At 44.1% G+C, this 27927-nt stretch overlaps 1 protein-coding gene across 1 annotated transcript; it reads right to left on the reverse strand.

Moving 5' to 3' along the window:
* Positions 1 to 113: 113 nt before the first annotated feature.
* LOC139567559 (sphingosine kinase 1-like) lies at positions 114 to 27927 on the reverse strand. Its single transcript, XM_071388913.1, has 5 exons — positions 27314 to 27927; positions 12398 to 12547; positions 6359 to 6453; positions 5920 to 6035; positions 114 to 4463 (listed from the first exon to the last, which is right to left on the reverse strand). The coding sequence occupies exons 1-5, from the start codon at positions 27738 to 27740 to the stop codon at positions 3548 to 3550; spliced, it is 1704 nt and encodes a 567-aa protein (XP_071245014.1). The 5' UTR covers positions 27741 to 27927; the 3' UTR covers positions 114 to 3547.

Genomic DNA, 27927 nt, shown 5'->3' on the forward strand with positions numbered 1-27927 from the left:
AAAACAGCAACTTTAATCTTGTAATTCAAAAGAAACAAGAAATGTTTTGGTTTTCACTTTATTTGATTTAACATTTGCCAAGTGGAAAAATAGAACTCTGTATTCAACTCAAGTAAAGAACATCAATCAAGATTTATAAAAAGAACAGTCACTTTCCCTTCACCAAATACACCTGAAAAACACGGTCAATAAGACAACAATCAAGCAGCAGCAGTAAGACGTTTACATCTAACAAATCCAAGATTTTTGGGTTAGTACCGGACTGAAATTCTTTAGCTATACACCTTCAAGTGTCAACAATGGAGTATATTAGGGTCTGTGCCTGAGTTTTCAAACTGGGACATCTAAGCTTCATCAATCCTCATTTTTCATTCTTAAGCAAGCACTCAATTCAACTGGAAATGGGTTACAGGAGTTGGTCCGTCTCCTTATAAATCCAATGAGGAAATAAAATATTTTAGATTAATAGGACCGGTATCAAGTCTTCTAAGCATCAGTACAGTACACACCCCTCTTCCCACCACTAAGGGGCAACATGTTCAAGGCACACCAAACAGTTTCAGGGGCTCTTTCTCAATCGTTTAAAATCTGTCCTCGTTTCCTTTCCTGCATTGCTCTGATCTGAAAGAACTGACCAGGTGAAAGCCTGCCGGCCTACTGACGAGCTTCCACCTGACAAATGTTTTCCAATCAGTGCAAACAAAATGAAGAGGGTAAGAATTGTTACAACTGAGAAAGCGCCAGGGGCTGCATAGGCTATGAGTAGGGCCCAGAGTTTTCTAGTCAAGTGAAGTGGTCAGGAAAATCTCAAGGCCCAAACTAGCTATAAGGAATGGATTTGAGCATGTTTCAAGCCCGAGCCAAGCAGAACACTCCCGTGACAATCAAAGAATTCTGAACAACAATTTATCTAATGGAGGAACTGAAATAAGCGACTCATGTGCGTCTTGATATTTTCACCATCATAATGACTCATTGATTTCTAGCATGCCAAGGGGCGCGTTCCTCTGCCCAGGTGTTGCCGACGACTGCCAGAGTTTACAACTCCTAGATATGTATTTTTATGTATCGGCTAACCACGTAATACTGTTGCAATCTGTCAGTCGGACGTGGCACACAACCATTGGTTGATGCATCCAAAGTCTGAGCAGGAGAACGCAACCAAGGTAAGGATTGGAAAGGCATGTGCTGCTGCTCTAAAATAGCAATCAGTAGGGGGAGGAACGCCAGATGAGCTCAATCAATTCAGCAGTAGGGGGAGGAATGAGATGAGCTCATGTCCCTGAAAGGGTTAAAAGCAGAGTTAATCATTTTGTACTTCAAACAATGCAAGGGTGCTTTCTTTTGCATGCGACACAGCTAAAATCACATTTGTCATTTCTTTAAATATGTAATTTTGGTCTTCCCCATTTATAATTATTTAGACTGGACTGATGAAAGGTTTGCAACATCAGAGACCCAGTCATTGCACAATATCACAACATGAAACTGACATTTTTGCATTTTGGGAAAATCTTGTGGCCCAAATGTGCACTCAGTCATATCAGGGGCAGTTGTGACTCCAAAAATATAAACCGAGGCCCAACAACATTCGCTCAGCATATCCCGCAGTTCCATGACCTCTTATCATCCCCTAAGGCGAACAAGATGAACATAAACATATTTCTTTCACAGTGTCAGTCAGAACCTTATGTTAAACATGATGCTCATTCTCCACAGCAGTGTATCCGTGGAGAAGGGCTGTGTGCCAAGACCACGTCTGCATCCCTATGGGCCCTGTTCAAAAGTAGTGCACTTTATAGAGAATAGGGTGCCATTTGGGATGCATTCCACACAATGCTGGTCCCTCATGCAGCATTTAACAAGTCAATACTCTCCCTCATCCCTCCCTCCTTTCCATCCCCTGACCAATGTGCTGTTTAATCAAGCGCCACCTCTCTTCCTTTTGTGTTTTAAGGCACAATAATCACCATCGTTCCCGAGAGTTCAGAATCAGTCCAGAAGAAGGCTAAGAAGAGTGTAAACTCAGGCTAGCTACTGTATTAGCATCACATTAGCCGTAGGTTGCTCTTGTCATCATTTCATAGTTTATCTTCTCTGTTTTTAAAGCTTTATGATAAGGTGATGATTGCTGAGAAGGGGAAGGGGTCTGTACAGTGTGTGTAGTGTACTGTTGGGGTGTCAGCTGTAGCTGCAGGCAGACAAAAGAATCTGGGACTGCTCTGTGGTGCACTGCAGTGTCGAGAAAGGGAGGAGGAGGGGATGGATGGATTGGATGGAGGAGAAGGATGGATGGGGGGAGGGGTATGGGGCAAGACTGCAGTTGGAGACCTGATACAGGCACTACAAGTCATCAATCACGTAACCTGGACCTGTGCTGCATGCCTTCCTCTGCAGGACAGGCCACAGCACAATAAATAAAGGCAGTCTCTCTCACTCTAGGCTGTTTTAAAGCTAGGGGTTCATGGAAATATGAGGTATAAAACAAGCACATATCAAATTACTTGAAGATACGTCTTTATATTTGTTTGCATGTCAATGTAAGGTGGCTGGTTGATTGAAGAAGTCATGGAAGTATGGTGCGTTTTCAGCTCATCACAATGCCTAATCCAAAACCGGTCATCAAGTAGTCCAGAGTCCGGGTCTAGGCCTTAGGATAAACTACTGACCCTCAAGATTCAAGGTAATCAAAAACAACCCTATGGTAATTGAGCATCAACGGTTGAGGGTTGATATCGGCGTAACTGTCCCCTAATTACTTGAGTTCAAATGAATTGGTTCCTAATAATGTCAATGCTGGCTCCCGGAGATTGTATGTATCTGCCATATTTCCACGTCACAGCGGAAGAGAGCAGTGAAGGCATCTATCCAAACCCCATTCGTTGCATAAGAAGGAAAATTAAAGTTGAGATGCCCTCCCATAGACATAAAGCATGCCCAGGGTCTGTGAGTGACAGGGTGGGTGACTGACACTACATCAAGCCCTACATCATATGTACCCCTGGTACGGAGAATGTATGTGTGGTGGGGTGAAAATATTCATATTTCATGAGTTACTCCATAAGTATAAGACAGCATAGCTCTTGATCGATCTCTCACCTCGGTTCTAGTAATGTATTTATGTCATAGCTTGGAACAGCCAATTAAAGGCCAGTTGCTTTGTGCTAGTGGGAAGCCATCTTAGAACAGCCTAAATGCAAATTAATGGGGAGAATGGGAGATTGAGCACATTGGGCTCTGTAGAAATTAAACGTACCCACCCATTGTGAACTTTTTGTGTTCTAGCCTTGCTACTCCTTCATGGCACTTCCAATCCGAACCTTCAATTCAAAGCATAAATTCAGAGAGAAGACTAAAAAGTCCATTAATCCCACCTCCCTTTTAGATGTGAGCAGAAAATGCTAGTTATTAGCATTGTCCAGAAAATGCTAACGCTAGTTGTTAGCATAGCATCGTCCAGAAAATGCTAACTAATGTTAGCGTTTAGTGTAGCATACCATTAGCATAACATGCTAACGCTAGCTATCTATCCAGTGGATCTTGTTAATCATCTAGTGATGAGCCTGGCTATCCCGCCGTGTACCTGGGCCTGGACCGGCCCATACTCCACCACTTCCCCGTCCACCGTGATCACCCCTTTTGGCGAGTAGGGCTCCAGCCGCAGCGCCCGCACCCGGGTGTACACCAGGTGGGGGCAGTTGTTGGCCAGGTGGGTGCCCTTCTCCATGGCCAGGAAGAGCCGGAGCAGGGCCGTGCGCGATATGCCTGCTCGGACGTATATCAGGTGGATGAGGCCGTCATCAAGTGTAGAGTCGGGCGCGGCATACAGGTCCTTTGCCAGGTGAGACTGGTACATGGCCAGCATGAGGACAAAGTCCTCCTCGGGCACCACCACCCAGTCGCTGGGCACCGGCTGGTCCAGGGGCACCAGGAGAGAGTCTGGCGGGCCTGTTAGGGTGGCATTAGCGGACATGGGTTCCCAATTCTTCGCCTTGTAGGAATTGTTTGAGTTACGGGAGTTGTGGGCTGCGTTCTGGCACGGCGAGTCCTTCGAAGGTCGGCAGAGGAGGGTGGAGGAGCAGAATGCAGACGATGGCGGTTGGCATTGAGGTGACACGCTAGTCATCTCCTCCAACGAGACTGCCGATTGACGATCTTCCTCCTCTCCATCCACCTCGTCAACCGGCAGGTATGCCAGACGGCCCTTATACACCCTCAAAGATGCCAACCTGACCAACGTCCCCATGGTGAAGCGGGCGGCGCCCACGTGGCGGTACTTCTCGCTCTCCACGTCCACGTCAGCCACGAAGCCCCAGGCCAGCGAGAGGAAGGAGAAGAGGCGCGTGGGGTTGGAGGGGCTGGAGCCCAGGTGGACGGACGCCAGGTCCATGCGAGACACCAGGCCCTTACACAGCAGGAAGCCACAGCTGACCAGCAGCTCCTCGCTTGACACCGGCTGGGCCCTGTCAGGGGGGAGGAGAGAGAGAAAGAGGTGGGAGAAGGAAGAGGAGGGGGGAGTTAGTGGTAGACACGACAGACAACAAAGACAAGCCCAGCTGGGGGAGGGGGCTGGGGGGGTGAGGGGGTAGAGAGGTCATGGGACCACCAGCCCCACATCAACCACTCAGCCTGCTGTCTTTTCTCCTCTACACCACAGCCTATTAGATAATGACGTCTCAATAGAGTTCCATGCGACTGGGGTCACGTCCATATGGCAGCATATCCATATTCAGCGTGTATTCATGATTCATCCTAGGCATTAGGCTCACCATTCAATAACAGCCATTGATTGGGGTCTCTGTTCGGCTTTCTTTTATCACGGTTTTTGTACCTTGTTTTTATAGACAATAACATCGTACCATTTTGAGCTATTTTCTTAGTCACTGAAAAGAGAACTGGGGTGTAGTATCTCTTAACAACCAGTAGAGGGGGTTCTAACTATAAACTGTTATAGTCATCCTATCCCACTGCTCAAGGCAAAACTGACCCGTTTTACCGTTGTGTCCAATAGCCTACAGCCCAAACAGATCTGGGACCAGCATATATACATAGAACAACCGGTGATACAGTAAGCCACTGTTGATCAAAAACAGAGCAGCAGATCATATTCTGGATCCCCTGCAGGGCAGAGAGAACAAAACAGACTCTGGGTCCTTCCTCTCATTGTGTGGCAGGTTGACTGGGGCTTCTGGTGGGGGGGTGGCAGAGATGGATAGACAGGAGGGCATGCTGGTTGTGTAATTGTGATTCATTGTGTTTATGTTCTGTACGGTGGTGGTTAAAGAATGAGCCAGAAGCAGTATGTTTGTTCTCCACTACTGATTCTGGGGATTTACTCAATACAGTTTGTCAAACATATGGGCAGTAGTAGGCCCTGTGCTGGTGTAGATGGTTGTCTATAGTGTAGCCTTCTTTACGGTCGACCTGGAAGTATATTTCTCACCCAACTGGATAAATTGGTTTTCAATTAATTATTCCCTTCTTTGAGATAATCACTGATCCAACATGGGAAACATCAAAGCAATGCATTACTTGTCACAAATAATCATGCCAGATTGAGTACTTTAAGGAAGAGGAGGGGGGAAGCACGCATTTTCAAAGTACATTATTGGGACTAACTGCTGCAAACGAACTGCTACATGGGGGTCTTGCTGTGTCACCCACCCAGAGTAGTGGTGTCTAACTGCTACATTGAGGTCTTGGTGTGTCACCCACCCAAAGTAGTGGTGTCTAACTGCTACATTGGGGTCTTGGGGTGTCACCCACCCAGAGTAGTGGTGTCTAACTGCTACATTGTGGTCTTGCTGTGTCACCCACCCAGAGTAGTGGTGTCTAACTGCTACATGGGGGTCTTGGTGTGTCACCCACCCAGAGTAGTGGTGTCTAACTGCTACATTGGGGTCTTGGTGTGTCACCCACCCAGAGTAGTGGTGTATAGAAGCAGCCAGGGCGTTACCAGAGCCCCCTGGTAGGATGCCCAGTGGGGTCTGAATGGCCTCCTCCCAGTCCTCTCTCTCCATCAGGCCATTCACAACCTGGGGGGGAACAGATAGAGCAGAGGTCACCCAACAGTCAGAGACTCACCAGATCTGGGGCCACTTTCACAGACCAAGACAAGGCCTGGTCTAAACTAAAGTGCACTTTAAGTGGAAAGCCTCGAAAAATAGGCTTAAAATCTGTGTCTGTGCAACAATATGCAAGGTCAGGCAGAACCACGGATCTCAGCCCACTGGGGTTTGAGGTTTAGAAGCTAAATGGATGCCATGTTGGCACCAGAAGTTCCAAAACAGTTGTTAGGTCAAGTAAGAATGCAAATTTGAATTATTGTCAGGAATGGATTATTGTATTTGTACCTCACCTCAAACAGCAGTCCGTCCCCGGACATGATGACTAGAGCACCCCACTGTGACAGGTCAGCCTCTCTCACCAACTCCCTGGCATGGTTCTGCCGCTCTGAAAACATACAAGGAAGAAGAGTACATTTACATGTGTTTAGGTGTGTGCGTGGCCGTAAAACCACTGTGTGTGTTATTGTAGTGTCGAAATCCCCCTCTTTTGTAGTTGTGAGACATTCAACTTTCCAATCACTTCAGGAATCAAGTGGGTGTGTGGTTTGACAAAGTGCAGAAATTTGAGATGGAGAGGACAAGGGCAGGTATGACCCTTCCGGGGACAAACTGTTGTGAATACAATAGCTGAACAACAAAACAAAGGGAACATGGAATGTCGACTACACAGGAGGTTAGTGGTAGAAGACAACTGATAGTCCACCTACGGTACCAGGCTCAGTGGAGGCTGGTGAGGGGAGGATGGTTCATAGTAATGTCTGGAACGGAGTTAATGGAATGGCAAACCGATGGAAACTATATTTGATGTATTTGTTACCATTCCACCAATTCCGCTCCAGACATTACCACAAACCCGTCCTCCTCAATTAAGGTGCCACCAACCTCCTGTGACCAGGCTAGCAGCACATGTCTTTAGAGCAGAGAGGACAGTTGATATGCCACCTTAATGAAATGCAGTATCACATTGCAAATTAGATTATAAGGCCAATTTACGTTATAGGGCCCTCCATCAAATTAGACTGGGGCAATCAGCAGATTGTACATTGCGACAGGAGTAGGATTACGTTTCCCTTATGATGCTGATTTAAGGTCAGATTTCGTCTTTCTCCCCCAATGGTTAAGGTTGTGGCTTAGAGACGGGTAAGCTGATCCTAGAACTGTACCCATCATTCCAATCGGAGAAGGATTACGTTTCCCCTAGCACTGACCTAAGGTCAGTTTTGTGTTATTTCCCTGTATGGTTAAGGTTATGCTTAGGTGAGGGTAAACTGCTCGTAGAGCTGTAATGCATTTTCTTTAGGGGGCAGTAGTCTATCAGTGGAGGCTGCTGAGGGGAGGACGGCTCATAATAATGGCCGGAATAGAGGAAACCACATGGAAACCATGTATTTGATACCATTCCACCAATTCCGCTCCAGCCATTACCATGAGCCCATCCTCCCCAATTAAGGTGCCACCAACCTCCTGTGTAGTCTATATATAGTGAGTGACTGGTACTGCTTCCTGTACCATCACCGTTACTTTCCAACCGCACCTTTTATACCCCTACATTTCCCTAACACTCTGCCGGGTTAATATTAGTAGCACACTGTCAGAGAAAAGCACGCACACACACACACATATTTCCTCTCTCCTCAAAACACACTCTTTATAAAAGGCCAGACTGTCTAAGAGCTCTTTGGTTGTAGCCACTCAAGCTTAATTAACAGCAGAAGCCAAGTCTTTCTTTCTTCCCCAAGGAATCTTATCTTTACCTCTGTAAGGCTGCGTTTACACAGGCAGCCCAGTTCTGGTCTTTTGACCAATCACATCAGATCTTTTTCATAGCTGATCTAATTGGTCAAAAATATCAGATTTAGGCTGCCTGTGTGATCGCAGTGTCTGTTTGCACAGATATACTGTATAGCAGTGTTTCCCAACTCCGGTCCTCCAGTCCCCCCAGCAGTACATATTGTTGTTGTGGGCCCCTGACAAGCACACCTGATTCTACTTGTCAACTAATCATAAAGCCCTTGACAAGTTGAATCAGGTGTTTTTGTCCAGGGCCACAACAACAATATGTATTGCTGGGGATACTGAAGGACCGGAGTTGGGAAACACTCTTGTAGATCTCTATGCTCCCTTGTTTGTCCTTGCATCTGAAACCCACTGACAGCAATACCCTCTCTCTCTGTTTCCTTTCCGTCTCTGTAGTCTCCATTACACTAGCGTCCTTGTTCGCTGCGTCTATACTGGCCCTGACGGTGGCAGGGGAGGTGTGTGTCGAGTTTGCGACATAGCTAGTAACCTGATGTCTCTCACGAGTGTGTGATGTTTGGACAACTATCCTGTTCTCTACAGTGTGTGAGTTTGGACAACTATCCTGTTCTCTACAGTGTGTGAGTTTGGACAACTATCCTGTTCTCTACAGTGTGTGAGCCTTTGGACAACTATCCTGTTACCCTCCTACAGTGCCTGTGAACAGTTATGGACAGACTATCCTGTTCTCTCATCAGTCGCCTCACGTGACGTTTGGACATACTGATCCTGTTCTCTACAGTGTGTGTGTGGACAACTATCCTGTTCGTCTACGGAGTGTAGTGCAGTTTGGACAACTATAGGCGGCTGTTCTGCTACAGTAGTGTGATGTGGACAAGCTATCCTGTTCTCTACAGTGTGTGAGTTTGGACAACTATCCTGTTCTCTACAGTGTGTGTGTGGACAACTATCCTGTTCTCTACAGTGTGTGTGTGTGTGTGTGTGTGTGTGTGTGTGTGTGTGTGTGTGTGTGTGTGTGTGTGTGTGTGAGAGTTTGGACAACTATCCTGTTCTCTACAGTGTGTGAGTTTGGACAACTATCCTGTTCTCTACAGTGTGTGTGTGTGGACAACTATCCTGTTCTCTACAGTGTGTGAGTTTGGACAACTATCCTGTTCTCTACAGTGTGTGAGTTTGGACAACTATCCTGTTCTCTACAGTGTGTGAGTTTGGACAACTATCCTGTTCTCTACAGTGTGTGAGTTTGGACAACTATCCTGTTCTCTACAGTGTGTGAGTTTAGACAACTATCCTGTTCTCTACAGTGTGTGTGTGGACAACTATCCTGTTCTCTACAGTGTGTGTGTGTGTGTGTGTGTGTGTGAGAGTTTGGACAACTATCCTGTTCTCTACAGTGTGTGTGTGGACAACTATGTGTGCATGCATGCGCGTGTGTGTTTGGACAACTATCCTGTTCTCTACAGTGTGTGTGTATGCGCGTGTGTGTTTGGACAACTATCCTGTTCTCTGCACTGGGTGTGCATGTGTCTCTCAGGGTTGGTCTCAAGGCAGCCATTGTTGTCCCTCTAAAGAAGCTACAATTCGGACTCGGATTCCAAAAAAAAAAAGAGCGCGAGGCTTAACCTCCAATGCCACCGTGCAGTTTCATGTCCCCAGACTCCCCTCGACCCTACTCACTTTGCTTCACTCTCCTTTCCCTGTCCCTCTCCTCCCAGCCATACTCTCACTGACCCTGCCTCACACAAAAGGAGGTTCCAAACCCATCTCACACTGTGGTATATACAGTATGCTGCTGGGCTGAGTAAGGACACAGACATGACAGACATGACATTTAAAAAAGGGACCATTCGATGTTCTAGGTACGATGAGGACCGCACCAGGGATCCATAATGCACACTGACAGTAATAGCAGGGATCCTTTTCTTTGCTGTGTGTGTGCGGGTGACTACCTGTTCACAAAGGCTACGCTGTGTGTGTGTGTCTAACTGGAGACTTTGGGTCAACAGAGGTGGAGCAGAAGTGGCAGTGGTGTGTGTGTATAGATAAGTCAACCCGGTTGTGAGCTGGAGGACACGCTGTGGCAGCTTAGTCAGCAGCCAGGGACAGGGACAACCCCCCGAGGACCAGCCATAGAGAACAGGCCACAGGCTATAGAACTCACTGTACTGTTTTGAAAACCAACCACAGCTAGGTTACAACGGCACTGGAAAGATAACACCCTGCAACAGATTCGCCTAGGTCTCAAACTGACAGTAGAAAAAGCCACTGTTTACTATTATCTAGTTTTCTGGGCCACAGGCTATATTATGGACATTTACTGTTCTATTCCAAAACCACCACAGCTAGCACTGATGCTAGATGGGTCACAACTGCACTGATCTCACTGGAACGACTGTGTCACTGGGAAAATAAGATAACAGAATAACATCCTGCCACTTTCCTTCTGTTAGGGTGTCTCTCAATAAGGTGGCTTCCTTTCCTTGTAGAATTACTTAACCTTTACTTAACTAGGCAAGTCAGTTAAGAACAAATTCTTATTTACAATGACGGCCTACCCCGGCCAAACCCAGACAATGCTGGGCCAATTGTGTGCCGCTCTATGGGACTCCCAATCACGGACGGTTGTGATACAGCCTGGAATTGAACCAGGGTCTGTAGTGACGCCTCTGGCACTGAGATGCAGCGCCTTAGATCGCTGCGCCACTCGGGAAACTTTTCTTCTTCGTCTGAACTGACAGAGAGAAGGCGTCCTCCTACCATTGATCCTTTTCCGAGAGAGAAACAGAGATCCTTTGAGACCCTTGCGCCAAGCCTCCTTCATGCCCAGTTGCCCCGTCTCCCTCTGGGCAGTGGACTCATCCTTCCCCTTCCTCTGGCACCGCCACACAGCCAGGGCTCCAATAATGGGCCTGTCCTCGCTCATTAGCGTCCCCATGCTAACCGTCCGCTAGGCTAGCACAGCTCTGGCCCTGCCTCAGTCTCACTTGATTAGCACTGAGAGCCACTGATATTTTCCTTTCACATTGACCATTTCAGCATGGTTCCAGTAAATGTATAACCAGGCCAGCCACTACAGCTTGGCTCGCCTGGACTCTTTAGTGTTAAAAGGGGTAGCAATGGTGATGCAGAATCTTTGTTTGCTAACTAACGCCTGCACAACCTTCTGTCTTACTCTGAAAAGTGTTGGCATCTACCTGTATGGTGACTACCTGTCTATTACAGGTTAGATTGAATCAAGCCCAGCGTCTCCGAGCTGTGGCTGATCATGGAGAAGGATGACGACATCCCAATAGACAATGTCCTAGAGAGATTCTAAAGTCAGAGATGATCTACCCTTGTATCTGGCAAGCTGGATCACCCATCCTTCTGCATAGGACTAGAACAAGGGCTCTCTTCAATGGGAATGAAATGTTCTCAGAAAGAATGTGCTTTTTTACATAGATTTGAATCCATCCACAGGATTCATTTCCCATAAAGTGTCCCCAAAGTTCTGAACTCTTTTTTTTCTAATTTGAACATATTCAGCATTTCAGAACGCGTTCAGAGGATTTTGCTCTCTCAGTTTTGGGAAAGGGATTCATTATCTTGCCTGCTCTCTGACACTGCGGTGATTTAAGAACAGAGGGAGAGAAACTCAATAGACTGAAAGGAGGGCGGAAATGTAGGGCTTCAAAAGCTACATCTGGGTCATATTCATTAGGCCCCAAACAGTGGAAAATGTACTAAATCATGGTAGAGACTGCCTAAACGTGTCCAACAAGAAACCTTTCTTTTCAGTTGTAAAGCGTTTTGCTACAGTGTGCCCTAATGGATATGACCCATTTGAGCTTTGAACCAGAAGCCTTATACAAAACTAATACATTATCATTACAATGTCCCCAGACTGTGGCAGCACACATGATAATGATTACCCGATCAATGTGGCTAATAAGTTACATCAAATCACACACACACACACACACACTATTATTATCCAGGCTGCATCACATCCGGCCGTGATTAGGAGTCCCATAGGGCGGCACACAATTGGCCCAGCGTCATCCGGGTTAGGGGGGGTTTGGCCGTCATTGTAAATAAGAATTTGTTCTTAACTGACTTGCCTAGTTAAATAAAACATTTTAGTTTTATTATTAGCCCATCAATAGGGCCCATAACATCATGGTGAACCAGATTTTACAGAGGCTTGTGTATAAACATAACATATTACATAATGGATATACATGCATACATATGTGCCGGCAGCTGCTTGATCAGAATACTGACTGTCAGCTAGCGATGAAAACAGCCAGAGGATTAATAAATGGGGGAGGGAGAGAGGGGTGAGAAAGAGGGAGGGTCAGCTTGAGAGAGACAGCCATTAGCTGCTTTGCTTGACATTGCCAATTGGAGTGGAGGGACACAGAATGATGGTTTCTGCTTTGTTTTGTCCAGTCGTAGGATATTGACCTGTGATAACCTGTGTGTCAGTGTATGCACATGCATTAACTCAGCAGAGATGACTTGTGTGTGCGTGCCTGCGCAGTATACCTGCATGCGTGTGTGTGTATGCACATACAGTACGCTAAACTCACCAGTGATGACCAGAGTGTGTGGGACACCGGCCTCGTTGAGCATGTGTTGGACATGTCCGGTGAAGAGGCTGAGGGCCTGGCCCTTCCCACTGTGGGGGTTCACCAGTAGCATGACGCTGCAGGGACGGTGCACCTCACTGTAAAGCACACCTAGAATGGAGAGATGCATGTACAGGGGTTATGACAGATGTTAGACCTGCTATTTTTGGTGACCTTGGCAGAAAATCCCACAAACACAGAATCCCATACAAAGACAATGATAATGGGAAAATGTTTAAATCACTAAAGTTCGTATTCAGTTTAGAGTGTTTAACACAATGTTTAGCATAATTATATATTTTTTCCCTTTCCAATGGTCTACTCAAGGTGAGGGTTGATGGTCACTAGACTTGATGCTGAATGTTATGGATTATTCTCATGTCTGTTGATAGTGATTGACGCCAGACTGGATGTACAAGGATCGAGGACACACTGATTCTGTTGCAGCAGACAGTCATTGCATTTTGGGTTTTACTTCCTAAAAGCCTCTCGGGCTGGTGTTACCAGAACATTTGGGGCTGTCTGATTAGGACATAAAGGGCCCGTCTCCAAGAGGCCAGTTAGACATTTTCTTTGTTTCTGTGCTGGGTGTTGTGTCCCTGTTGCAACTTGTAATAAACCAGGTAGATTTCTGATTGACTCAATCTGTGACTTCTCTTCTCTTTCGTTACAACAATATGCAATGGAGGGAGAAGCTTGATGTTACTATTATTAAGGCCAGGAGTTTTTCCTGACCATGTTCCATGACCAGGCACTATAACTAGGGCCCTGAGTTTTTTTCCTGTTCAGATCACATTGGTGGTCAGGAAAAACTCCCATCCCTTATTTCTACTATTAATCCTCAGAATATACTGATTAGACAAAATGACTTGCAATGGGTGAAGCACAAGGACAGTGCTTTGGATGCTCCCTGGATGAGGTCATCCACCCACATCAAACCTAATTGGCAGGACGTGTTTTTCTAGACCACCCCACGTCTACTGGAGCTACTGTCAACATATATCGCAGACTACACCATTACAAGTTAGGAAACGCCACCTATCAGAGTTACCGTATCTGTACTACTGTCAACATATATCGCAGACTACACCATTACAAGTTAGGAAACGCCACCTATCAGAGTTACCGTATCTGTACTACTGTCAACATATATCGCAGACTACACCATTACAAGTTAGGAAACGCCACCTATCAGAGTTACCGTATCTGTACTACTGTCAACATATATCGCAGACTACACCATTACAAGTTAGGAAACGCCACCTAACAGAGTTACCGTATCTGCACTACTGCAAAGAGTGTATTGCAGACTATGGGTGTGTCCCAAATGGCACCCTATTCCCTTTATAGTAGTGCACTACTTTTGAGTGGTGCACTACAAAGGGAATAGGATGCCATTAGGGACACCGCCTCTGACAACACAGGTTAGATTATGAAACCCCACCTATCAGTACTGTAGATATGTGGTATCTGTGGAGTTTGGTCGCAGGGCTTTGACTTAGTTAGCGTTACAGGGCGTAAGATGGAATGGGGTGTGTCTACTGTAGGTGCCTTGTCACAAGGCAGTTAAAGTGACAACGTGTTTTCTTGTGTGTTTGATAACACATGGCCTCAGTTAACATGGCCTATTGTACCTAGATAGCCTTCCTACTTTGCTTGACGTATACTGAACAAAACTATCAACTCAACATGTAAAGTGTTTGTCCCGTGTTTCGTGAGCTGAAATAAAAGATCCCAGAAATAATCCTTAAGCACAAAAAGTGTATTTCTCTCAATTTTTGTGCAAACATTAGTTTACGTCCCTGTTAGTGTGCATTTCCAAGATAATCCATCCACCTGACAGGAGTGGCATATCACAAAGCTGATTAAACAACATGATCATTACACAAGATGGCACCGACAGAGATGTTCGCCTCGCTTCGAGTCCATAGGAAACTATGTAGTATTTTGCTTTTTTAATGTATTATTTCTTACATTGTTACCCCAGGAAATCTTAAGTCTTATTACATACAGCCGGGAAGAACTATTGGATATAAGAGCGATGTCAACTTACCAACATTACCACCAGGAATACAACTTTCCCAAAGCGGATCCTCTGTTTGGACCACCACCCAGGACAATGGATCTAATCCCAGAAGCTGACCCAAAACAACGGCGCCGCAGAAGAGGCAGATGGAGTGGCCTCCTGGTCAGGCTCCGTAGACGTGCACATCGACAACGAGTATACTACTCGCCAATGTCCAGTCTCTTGACAACAAGGTAGACGAAACTCGAGCAAGGGTTGCCTTCCACAGAGACATCAGAGATTGTAACATCCTCTGATTCACGGAAACATGGCTCTCTCGGGATATGTTGTCGGAATCGGTTCAGCCACCGGGCTTCTCCATGCATCGCGCCCCAGTGATAAACACCTCTCTGGGAAGAGGAAGGGCGGGGGTGTATGCTTTATGATTAACGATTCATGGTGTAATCATAACAACATACAGGAACTCAAGTCCTTCTACTCACCCGACCTAGAATTCCTTACAATCAAATGCCGGCCATATTACCTCCCAAGATAATACTCGTCGGTTATAGTCACAGCTGTGTACATTCACCCTCAAGCAGATACCACGACGGCCCTTAAGGAACTTTACTGGACTCTATGTAAACTGGAAACCATATATCCTGAGGCTGCATTTATTGTAGCTGGAGATTAACAAAGCAAATCTGAGAACAAGGCTACCTAAATTCTATCAGCATATTGATTGTAGTACACGTGGGGTAATACTCTAACTTCCACGATACATACAAAGCCCTCCCCTGCCTTCCCCTCGGCAAATCCGACCACGATGCCTTCCACACAAACTAAACACTTTCTTTGCTCGCTTTGAGGATAATAGTGCCACCGTCGCGCCCCCCTCTCCTTCTCCGTGGAGAGTAAAACATTTAAACATGTTAACCTTCGCAAGGCTGCTGGCCCAGACCGGCATCCCTAGCCACGTCCTCAGAGCATGCGCAGATCAGCTGGCTGGTGTGTTTACGGACATATTAAATTGCTCCCTATCCCAGTCTGCTGTCCCCTCATGCTTCAAGATGGCAACCATTGTTCCTGTCCCAAGAAGGCAAAGATAACTGAACTAAATGAATACTGCCCCGTAGCACTCACTTATGTCATCATGAAGTGCTTTGAGAGACTAGTCAAGGCTCATATCACCTCCACCTTACTGGCCACCCACTTCAGTTTGTATACCGCCCCAACAGGTCCACAGGTGATGCAATCGCCATCACACTGCACACTGCCCTATCCCATCTGGACAAGAGAAATACCTATGTAAGAATGCTGTTCATTGACTACAGCTCAGCATTCAACAACATAATACACTCCAAGCTCATCATCAAGCTGGAGGCCCTGGGTCTCAACCCCGCCCTGCGCAATTGGTCCTGGAATTTGACGGGCCGCCCCCATGTGGTGAAGGTAGGAAACAACATCTCCACTTCGCTGACCCTCAACACTGGGGCCCCAAAAGGGTGCGTGCCCCCTCCTGTACTCCCTGTTCACTGCGTGGCCGTGCACGCCTCCAACTCAATCATCAAGTTTGCAGACGACACAACAGTAGTGGGCTTGATTACCAACAACGACGAGACAGCCTACAGGGAGGAGGTGAGGGCACTCGGAGTGTGGTGTCAGGAAAATAACCTCTCACACAACGTCAACCAAACAAAGGAGATGATCGTGGACTTCAGGAAACAGCAGAGGGAGCACCCCCCTATCCACATTGACAGGACAGCAGTGGAGAAGGTGGAAAGTTTTAAGTTCCTCAGCGTACACATCACAGACAAACTGAAATGGTCCACCCACACAGACAGCGTGGTGAAGAAGAGACTATGCCCTCCCAGGCCCACCCATGGCTGTGCCCCTGCCCAGTCATGTGAAATCCATAGATTAGGGCCTAATGAATTTATTTCAATTGACTGATTTCATTATATGAACTGTAACTCAGTAAAATCGTTAAAATTGTCCATATCTTTTCTCAGTATAGATAAAAGCTTTGTAGCGGCCCCAAATCTAAAAATGTAATTTAAAAAATAAACACACCATCACACAAAATATAGGTTGAATCAACATCATAAATTTGCTAAAAAAGCCACACTGTTTTTCATGTCTCATTCTAACCACATACCAACAATAGTGTTTTCGGTTCATTCTAAGTTGAATTTAAGTTTGTTACCACTTTAATATCAACCAAATCGGATGTTTATCTGATGTCTTTGCCTGATGGGACTTGTCCCTTTTTTCCCTGAGAAAAAAAGGGTTTCTATGAAATGTGGACCCTTTCAAAACAAATAATGAAGTCCTGGGAGGACGAAGATGGCAGGGCCCTCATTTATAACTGTTGCGTAAATTTCACACAATTTCTGCATGCTCCATTTATGAAATGTCTGTGCATTTATTGTATATTCAAACAATTTAAAAGCAGGCTAAATGCTACAGCCCACACCCCCAGACAAATTGTTGTTCACAATTTTGCTTATCAATAGACTATTGGGGTTCTATGTCCTGCTTTGGTGGGCTCTGAGATTAAACAGACAATGATATTACACTCCCATCACACAGCAATACTCTAGCTTATGTAACAGTATAACTTTACTACGTCCCCTCGCCCCGACCTCGGGCGCGAACCAGGGACCCTCTGCACACATCAACAACTGAAACCCACGAAGCGTCGTTACCCATCGCTCCACAAAAGCCGCGGCCCTTGCAGAGAAAGGGGCAACACTACTTCTAGGTTTCAGAGCAAGTGACGTAACTGATTGAAACGCTATTAGCGCGTACCCGCTAACTAGCTAGCCATTTCACATCCGTTACACTTACCCATACAGTCAAAAGTTTGGACACACCTACTCATTACTCAATTCAACCAAACGAAACTACTCCGGTACATTATATTGTCAGTTATGATACTGTCGGTTCAGGGATTATTGAAAGACAGGGACAATCTCTACTTTTCTTCACAAATATTTTTCAAAATATTAACAACATTTGAAATATACAGTACCAGTTAAAGGTTTGGACACACCTACTCATTCAAGGGTTTTTCTGTATTTTTACTGTTTTCTACATTGTAGAGTAATAGTGAAGACATCAAAACTGTGAAATAACACATATGGAATCATGTAGTAGCCAAAAAAGTGTTCAAACAAAGATTCTTCAAAGTAGCCACCCTTTGCCTTGATGACAGCTTTGCAGACTCTTGGCATTCAGTTTTTTTATGAATACAATTTTCATCATATCCCCCATTTGAACAAAATACTTGTCAGCTTGCAATACAATATTTCAACCACTCTCAGATGTGTGTACGCATGGTCTAGAATTTGTGGAGAAGTGAGCACATTCTCACATCAAGTACATTTTTTATAAATTTCAAATTTTGCGTGAAAAATGGCGCACAGACATTTTGGGGTTATATTTTGTACTTAAGCACGGTTTATACATGAGGCCCCAGGGCAGTGCCCTCATAAATAATTTGGCATGGACCTGTGCCAACCCAGCTGGCAAGGGCCCCAAACATGCTGTGTTTTTGCCTCATCATCAACCACGAGGGCCTTCTTGTCTGGACCCATTGACAATTCCTCTTAGCCACCCTACCCATTCCCAAACATTCCTTCATTATAAACTGGCTGTGGTTGAGAGTACCACCTCCACCTATGGTCTTGGTGGTCAGCAAGATGCAATGGTTAGGGTCAGGAGTTTTTCCAGGTGAAACTGGTCTCTAGCTGACCTGACCACGAAAGCTCTTGGCCCTAGTTATAGTATAGCCCTAGTATCCTACAGCCTATAACTAGGGTTTGGAGGTTTTCCTGGTCAAACCGGGGAACATCCAGTATAACCCATCATCAGCTAAACAACATGGCTCATTGCCACATGACACATCTAGAAGAAACCAACAAATAAATTAACAATCTGGGTTTCTCTAGAAATAAACTGACATTACTCATTGTGTTCACCTCCCCACAATGGCTCTTTTGTACCCGGGGAAAGCCACGGTGGCATTTCTATAATCATTATTGTGACTAATGAATCATGATACTAGATGTTGCTCTCTGTTTGTTTTGGCCTGGTGTGGTCGGAGGTCTGAACAGAGCTGTGTCCCCTTAACAATCACATCTGAGCATGCCCAGCGGGCACTGAGGTAACACAGTAGTGTGGGGGCGGATAAGGTTATAACACCACTTGCTATGCCCTTAAAAGGTCGTAATCGTGTCATCCTCATCAAAGGCCAATCTCTTAATCCTCACATCGTGTGGTTGTGACATGTAGTGGTAGCAGACTACTATAAAACTATAGTCCGGTTGTTATCTGTTTTAGTCTGTTGCCCTTGGTTAAGTAGATAAACACTGATAGTATTTATTATGACACAAATGAGACACAGTAAAAAAAGGCAGTAGACTTACTGTAGAAAGATGAAGGCAAATGGGCCATAAACAATTATTTGGAATGGTTAAAGATGCCACTAAAAGGCACTCTCCAACCCGATTACTGTAGAACCATATTGACAGTGGTAAACCAAACAACTCCAAAGGACCGCTTGCTGTCTGAGCGACATTTCAACTGAATTCACTAGTGCGGTGATTAAGAAAATGTCTCATCCGTAGACTTCAAAACCTAGAGTGAACAATTTGTCCTGACTTTCAGTTGAAATGAAAAGGAAAGGGGGAAAAAACCATAAAGAATATTTTTCTGGTCTAGGCCTAAGACGGCGTCTTAGAATAGCAAACTTGCACAGTATTGCGTGACAGATCTCGCTTGCGACTCAGTGAAGTGTCTGTTCTCGTTAGACATGGAAGACGGAGCATTTGTTTATTTATTAGCTAACGCTCAGTTTTCCTCGAAACTGAACTGGGTGGCTTACAGCTTCAACTGACTATAGATGTTGTTGGTGTAGGGTGAAGTTGCCCCTAGACACACTGATCTTGGGTCAGTTTTCCCTCAGATGGTTAAGGTTAGGATTGGGGGAGAGGAAGCTGATCCTAGATCTGTACCTAGGGGAAAGTTAACCCCTGAGCAATGATGGTCATATCAGGGACAGGCTCATTGAACTTCCTTGACTTTCGGTTGAACTTCCAACGAAAACGTCCTTTGAATTATGCATTAGCTACTTATTCTAATGCCGCTACTTTGAGTGTAGCTCAAATTCTCTATTTGTGGAGACTGGGGAGGTATGACACAGCGTTAATTGCGGCTGAATGAGCCTGAGATGGCCTAACCACCTTTATAGGATGGAGGGGGAAGGCAGGGTGCCAGGTGTTTTATACACTTGGCTGGGCCCAATATGTATCTCTGTCTGCAGTCTATGTGGTTATGAATACCTGATGTGGCCATTCTCCCCCCTCTGTCTGTCTTGCGTCTCTCTCTCTCATTGTGTCGCTCTCTCTGTTCTTTGGGAGTTCTGTCTAGGGGGAGAGGATAGGGGGACAGGGTATTCTGCTATCACCTCACTTACTCAGGCTCAGTAGTTTGAACATGTATCTTTCCTCGCTCCCTTCGAGTAATCCCTGATCTAACATGATCAGTGGTGTAAGCAATGCAGGGGCCGTGCTTGCTTTCACCCATCTGACTGTTAGATCAGCGATGACTTTAAAAGTAGGGACGAAGTAAAGATGCATTTTTTAAGTCTTCCTTAAGAGGACCTCATCTGCCACCTTTTAGCCTTTCAACACTTTGGCATGGCCACTTTATGGTCCCGGGCCAGACGTCACAGTTTCATAGCATTTACCATAATGTATGTTACATTCAGGTCGTAATATAGTTGTTAATATCGGATTGTTTTGACCTGAAGAAACGGTATTGACTAGGATTGCACTGTTGAAACGTGGTTTTCAGACACAGTCATAACTCATACAAGGTGTCTATATTCCTTTATGACCATAGTAGTCTGACCTAAATTCAACCAAACAAAACTACTCCGGTACATTATATTGTCAGTTAAATGATACTGTCAGTTTAGGGATTATTGAAAGACGGGAACAATCTCTACTTTTTCTTCAAATATTTTTCTAAATATTAACAACATTTGAAATATACAGTACCAGTCAAAATGACACACCTACTCATTCAAGGATTTTTCTTATTTTTTTTACTATTTTCTACATTGTAAAAATAGTGAAGACATCCAAACTATGAAATAACACATATGGAATCATGTAGTAACCAAAAAAAGTGTTAAACAAATCAAAATATATTTAATCTTTTTCAAAGTAGCCACCCTTTGGCTTGATGACAGCTTTGTATACTCTTGGCATTCTCTCAATCAGCTTCACCTGTAATGCTTTTCCAACAGCCTTGAAGGAGATCCCACATATACTGAGCACTTGTTGGCTGCTTTTCCTTCACTCTGCGGTCCAACTTATCCCAAACGATCTCAATTGGGTTGAGGTCTGGGGATTGTGGAGGCCAGAACATCTGATGCAGCACTCCATCACACTCCTTCTTGGTCAAATAGCCCTTATACGGCTTGGAGGTGTGTTGGGTCATTGTCCTGTTGAAAAACACATGATGGTCCCACTAACACAAACCAGATGGGATGGTGTATCGCTGCAGAATGCTGTGGTAGCCATGCTGGTTTAGTGTGCCTTGAATTCTAAATACATCACTGACAGTGTCACCAGGAAAAGCACCCCCACACCATCACACCTCCGCCGCCATGCTTCACGGTGGGAACCACACATGCAGAGATCATCCGTTCACCTACTCTGCGTTTCACAAAGACAAGGAGGTTGGAGCCAAAAATCTCACATTTGGACTCATTAGACCAAAGGACAGATTCCACCGGTCTAATGTCCATTGCTTGTGTTTCTTGGCCCAAGCAAGTCTCTTCTTCTTATTGGTGTCCTTTAGTAGTGGTTTCTTTGCAGCAATTCGACCATGAAGGCCTGATTCACGCAATCTCCTCTAAACACTTGATGTTGAGATGTGGCTGTTACTTGAACTCTGTGAAGCATTTATTTGGGCTGCAATTTCTGAGGCTCGTAACTCGAATGAACTTATCCTCTGCAGCAGAGGTAACTCTAGGTCTTCCTTTCCTATGCCGGTCATCACGAGAGCCAGTTTCATCATAGCGCTTAGTTTTTGCGACTGCACTTGAAGAAACTTTGAAAGTTCTTGACATTTTCCAGATTGACTGAACTGTATGTCTTAAAGTAATGATGTCGTTTCTCTTTGCTCATTTGAGCTGTTCTTGCCATAATATGGACTTGGTCTTTTACCAAATAGGGCTATCTTCTGTATACCACCTCTACCTTGTCACAACACAACTGATTGGCTCAAATGCATTAAGAAGGAAAGAAATTCCACAAATGAACTTTTAACAAGGCACACCTGATAATTGAAATGCATTGGTTGAGAGAATGCCAAGAGTGTGCAAAGCTCTCATCAAGGCAAAGGATGGCTACTTTGAAGAATCTCAAATATAAAATATATTTTGATTTGTTTAACACTTTTTTGGTTACTACATGATTCCATGTGTTATTTCACAGTTTTGATGTCTTCATTATCATTCTACAATGTAGAAAATAGTAAAAATAAAGAAAAACCCTGGAATTAATAGATGTGTCCAAACTTTGACTGGTACTGTATATTTTGATAGACCAAAGTATCAGCTATCACACAATGTAAAGGAACAACCTCCTAATTCTTAATTTATTTTCCTTCATAAAATGCAACAAACTGGATTTGTCAATTCCGTCAGACACCATAAAAGGCCTTTCCTTTTTACATTTATTGTCCAAGTGTTAAGGCCTTGATATGTTTAATTTTAACATCAGATTATTCAAATATGTAATACAAATCTCGAATCTTCTGTATGTTTTATAGCACTATATCATGCTCCTGTGCTAATTTTGTTAGCATTTTGGCCTTTTCTGAGCACAGCAAATACGTTAATAGTTTAAGCATATGTAGCAGAACAGTGATTAAAATATATATTTTTTATATTGACAAAAAGATAGATCTTAAGGGGGTTAGCCATTAATGACGGTGTTGACAAGCCAATGATGGAGCTAACAACAAATACTCAAAATACATATTTTTGCAGATAAAAATAAAACTTCAATACAGATATTTGTAAAATATAGAAAATTATTAATTTGAAAACCCCCAATAAAAATATAACCATTTTATCCGATCTTTCTGCACTCTGACGTTATATATTTTTTTGACCGTTTTTTTTCTTCTGGAGTTGACAAATTGCATTAAAATTCATATCCTATCCTAATCCATCAGGCAGATGGAGTTGACAGTTTATGGTTTTGAAAATGGTGATTTCAATATTGTTTGTTTAAATCTATCAAAAGTAGAAAGCTTTACGGACCATGATTTGTCTTGTTGCAGTACATGAGGACATGAACAAGGGGTCCTTATGGTGTCGCTGACCCTGTTCATTCATGGTTCATTGAATTGACCAAATCTCCAGACACATTTTTTAGGAATCACAGTTTTAAAATACATTTTGTTTAAAGTCAGAGAGCGCTATTGCAAGAGACTACACAAGATCCTTTTCAGTTAATATTCATTATTGCCCGTTTTAGAATTTTAAACACTTTGAGAGTTTAAATTGGGAGACTTTGCTTGCTCCGGACAAGGGCATTTCCGTGCATTTTGCCCATATGAAATTGAATAATATTTAGAAAATTCCAACTGCAAAATCTATCCCCTTCTAAAATTCCACTAAATGTAATTTTTAAGCTCATAATAATAACAAATAAATAAATCCAACAATAAAAATAAAGTTTCCCTGCCGGAAAAGGATTGTCCCGATTTTCAAGAATTCCTGAGTTATGTGATACTGTAAGTACATAACCTACCAACATACTCTTAAATAGTACAATAGTAGCAAGCCAAGTCATGCTTAATTATTGCATGTACCCATCAATGCATTCCTACACGTCAGATGTAGGTAGTACTAAATCTGGACAAACCTCCATTAGGAGAAAAGCCAGCTTCCACATTAAATGATTTATGGGTGATAATAACCTAGAATCCATTTGGCCACTAGCAGCCATAACACATATATTAAGTATAATATGGAGAAGGACTGGGCGATATATCGTGAATGCAGGTATACCGTTATGAAGAATACACATACCGGTAAAGATTTTTACAATACCGTCCATAATTACATTTTGACAAATGAAAAGTTCTACAAAAAGTTTTGTTTTGTTGGCTTTCTCCATTCTGATGGTTTAATGACCAATTAAAACCACTTAAAATGAATGTGTTGCCATCCTAGGGCCATGCACTGCTCATAAAACATATTTAGAACTTTTGTTATTCAGAAACATCAAATACCGTGAAATACCGCCATACTGTTAAAAATATTGTGGTATGATATTAACGCCTAGCCTTAATATTGAATGGATTTGTCATAGGCTAGCACATCCACTAAATGTAGTTAGCTTAACTGTCTGCATTTGTGCTGGTAAGATACAAATCAGATGTGTCTTGTGTAGACTGTTTTAGTTCCCCAACACCCCCCCCCCCCCCCGCAATTTTGTTTTAAGCGATCCTGAAATCGTCTTTGTATACCTACATAAACATTCCCTCATTAACCCAAATGCATCTTATCTACGTCTGATGGTACCTCACCAAGACAAACACAAATAGAATAGCCTTGTACACAACAGCGTGGCAGTGGGTTTGAGCGAGTAAGCAGATCCTGGCTGAGTTGAGACTCAAACCAGACCGACCACAAAGGGTGTGGAGGGAGGAGATGCCTGGTGTGGTGATTTGTTCTCAGAGAGAGAGAGAGAGCGAGACAGGGGGAGATAGAGAGGAGAGCGAAAGGGATTCAGAGATTGAGAGAAAGATAGCGGAGAGGAAAAAGTGGAAAGAGAGAGAGAAAGAGAGATGAGGGAAAGATAAAGAGGGATAGAGAATGGCAAAGATGTAGATGGAGGGAGGAAGAGGGGTGATAAAGATACATAGAGCGTAAGTCGGCGAGAGACAAAGTGAGTGAGAGGCGCGGAGAGGATCTAACCACCGGCTGTCATTCTCCTCTTGAGTGGTGTCTCCTGGGTATTTTCGGCAGTGGGGTGAGATGGGCGAGACGGCTGAATAAAAAAACGACTCCGAAGTAAACACTTTACGGATTTTCATAACCTATAACTGACAAGACTTTCGCATTTGATAGAATTAAACTATCACTCAGATTTAACTAAAGATTTGCACCTTTACATGCTTACAGTACATTGTCTGTAAACATGTAACGTAACAGCAGGTTATAGCCATGATACTTTACAAATATAGCTGTGTAGAGGAAGCTGTCTACCCACCATGAAAACCCACAACCACATAGTGAGAGACTGCCCTTCTCATAGACTATAATAGACCATGTTGGTCTTTGTTGAAACGTGGTTCAAGCGTTGTGTCATTAGCCGACTAGAGAACACGCAAAGAACACAGCAAGTCATAAACGGACAAGGACATTCACTTTCTTTTCATTACTATACAGATGTAATTAAAATCTCATTCAATGTGCTTGTACATTGTTCTGTGAAGCCATGAGAAAAAAACGATACAAATTCCTATCAACATTATTGAGTGACAATTAAATTTTGCTGATTTTCTGACCAGCTTGTGTGTGTTGTAATTCCTCTTTCTATCATCATCACTGAGTGGCCTGAAACACTAAGCTGCTGTGAGCCCAAGGGTCTAAACAGGGAAGGCCCCAGAGAGAGGTGTGTGTGAGTGAGAGAGAGAGATGGGCTTAGTCAGAGGTCTTGACAGCACGTCAAGGCTCATCTTGGAGAACGTCCGACAAGAGTCCCCAGGGAAAAGGACTGCTGTCTCACTGCTGGGGCCTCCGAGTGAAAAACACACACGATTTCCATCTCCCTCTTTTTCTCTCATTCTCTTCTGCTTTTGAAGCAGAGGAACAGATGTACTGTATGAATGTAGAGAACTCAAAGCTACCTATTTACTTAGAAAAAAACAATAACTACAAGCTGAACCGTGCCCCTTAGCATTGGGAATAAAAGATAACTCTGTAAACAGTGGACATCTGTGGTATATTGATCCGTTTCATCCAGGATCTATAATATCCGATAACATACAATAGTATATTATTACACCTCATTAACTCCAATATAATTTCAATGTATGCAAGGATGTCTATATAATAACAATATGCCGTCATCCTCGTATTAAATTACATTTGATATGGTATGTTGTATGATTACACCCGCTTCATTACTATACTCAAATTCTCTAAATGTGTATTGTAATGTATGCTGTTGTCCATGCAGTGCATCTGGTTTGTCGAAGGGGCCAGTGGGTAATATATTAGTAATGGTATTGAGTGTGCTGGAAGCGACCTGCTTTGTTGCTGAAAGGAGAGGCCCTTGAGGTGTGTGACAATAATGCCTGTCTTCTTAATTCTCCTCCTTACGTCCCAAATGGTGCCCTATTCCCTACACAGTGCACTACTTTTGACCGGATCCCATGTAATGAGGTGCCATTTGGGACGGAAGTTCATTTCGCGCTACAGATGTACCGTAATGACATGGGTGCCGCGGGATAGAGGACCATGTTGATTTACAGGCAGATGAACAGACCGTAAAGCGCCCTAAAATGGTATGTTGTTTTATGGTAACAAAATGGTCGTGTAAACGTTGAGACGATATTAATGTCAAGTTTCAAAGGCAACTATAATATCCAGAGTAAAGTATCTTGCAAAGTTGACTTCTATCTCATCTCTCCACTATCTTGGCTATTGGACAGTTTGATCATTGGACAGTTTGATCATTGGACAGTTTGATCAGTTGTAGTTCGATTGTGCAGCAGCCCACTTCTCCCCCACCATTAGAACTGACGGCACACAGGCACGAATTCATGTATCGCGTAAATAGAAATACCGCACTTTGCTGAGGAATTTCTACAGCTCACATCCTTTGATAAAGCCTCTCTATAGAATTCCCAGCATCTCGGTTTATAGGCTACCCTCATCTGTTTAGTTAGTGTGATTGGATGACTAAGCTATAGACTTACATAGCACTTCACTTCTGGAAGGAACAACCTTTGATTGGTTCCCTGATTTGTTAGCATGGCTACAAGGTAAGAGACAATGATGTGGGCTGACCCTTGTTTCTGAACCTTCCAATTAAAGTGCATTATTCCCACTAGAGTAATTATAGATTCATATCCCTTAGCACTCATACCTTTAATAGGCCTATTGTCTAGATCTGATTTGAACCCTAAACACCTGATTCAATTAGTCAACTAATCATCAAGCCTTTGACTAATTGAATCAGGTGTGCCAGTTTAGGGTCAAAACAAGGAGAGAAGTGTGTTGTGAAATCCTGATCTGGATGCTGTTTCTTCTCTGTTAGTATTTCTCTATTAGTTGGTTTAGGCCAGGGGTATTCAACTCTTACCCTACGAAGTCCGGCGCCTGCTGGTTCTGTTGTATCTGATAATTAATTGCACACACCTGGTGTCCAGGTCTAAATCAAAATGGGGGAAAAAGCAGAGGAACTGGATTCAAAGTCCAGAGTTGAGTTTAAGGGGGTTAGGCTATTGTTATTCTAGATGCTGTTTTGTTGTTACTTTGGGCTGTTAAAGGTTGCTTAGTGAACATTGTGTAATTTGAGTGTCAGCCTGACCAGTCCTATTGTTTTATTCATTTACATGAATTCGTTAGAAAGGTAATAGAATAGCCTGAGACAGATGACACTGATAAGAGAGTGAGGAACTTTTACAGCCCTTCTTCCTCTGTCAATGACTAAATCATGTGCGCTAGACAGGCATACCAACTTGATAAAAAACATGAATGTGATTAACACACACAGCACTTTCCTCAACCACTTATGAGAAAATTATACGAAACTATATGACTTGCTCACGATTTCTCAAATGTTGTTGACGAACAGAGCTCTCCCGGATGGTGCCAGCCCATTTCTCTGCCTCCTCCAGGTTGGCGCGTGGGTCCTGGAACAGGGCTACCCGAAAGCACTGCTCGACCCGCTGCCTGGCCACTCCAGAGCTCATCCATCGTCTTTTAAAAGGGTAGAAATAGACAGAGAAGTACGCGTCCGCGTTGTCATCTGCGCTGAAAGCCCGGCAGCCGACACAGTCCCTCAAGTTGAAAACCACCTTGCTCCGTCCCGCAGGTGTCGACGTGATCTTCTGAATGGTGAGGTCTCTCTCGGTTAAACTCACCGCGTACCTCACCTTTCGGTTGCCGGTGGCTGTGAATTCCCCATACTGCAGAACCTGGGTGATTCCGTTGCGATATGATGGAGGGTCCGATTCGGTTATCTTCGGGTCCATCCTGCGCGCAGAGGGAGGAAGGGACGCGATCCGCAGACCTGCTTGCGCGTGATAAGGGAATACACACAGTCAAATACCCGCTGAAGAAGCAAGCGGTCTGCTGGGCAAGAGACTGCGAGTGATTTCAACTCTATTAAGATGTTTTTCCCTTTGAAAAAGAAGTGTCAGGTCGCTCTCTAGTGATAGA

Source organism: Salvelinus alpinus, chromosome 2 (assembly GCF_045679555.1).
Source record: "Salvelinus alpinus chromosome 2, SLU_Salpinus.1, whole genome shotgun sequence".
Classification (NCBI taxonomy): Eukaryota; Metazoa; Chordata; class Actinopteri; order Salmoniformes; family Salmonidae; genus Salvelinus; species Salvelinus alpinus.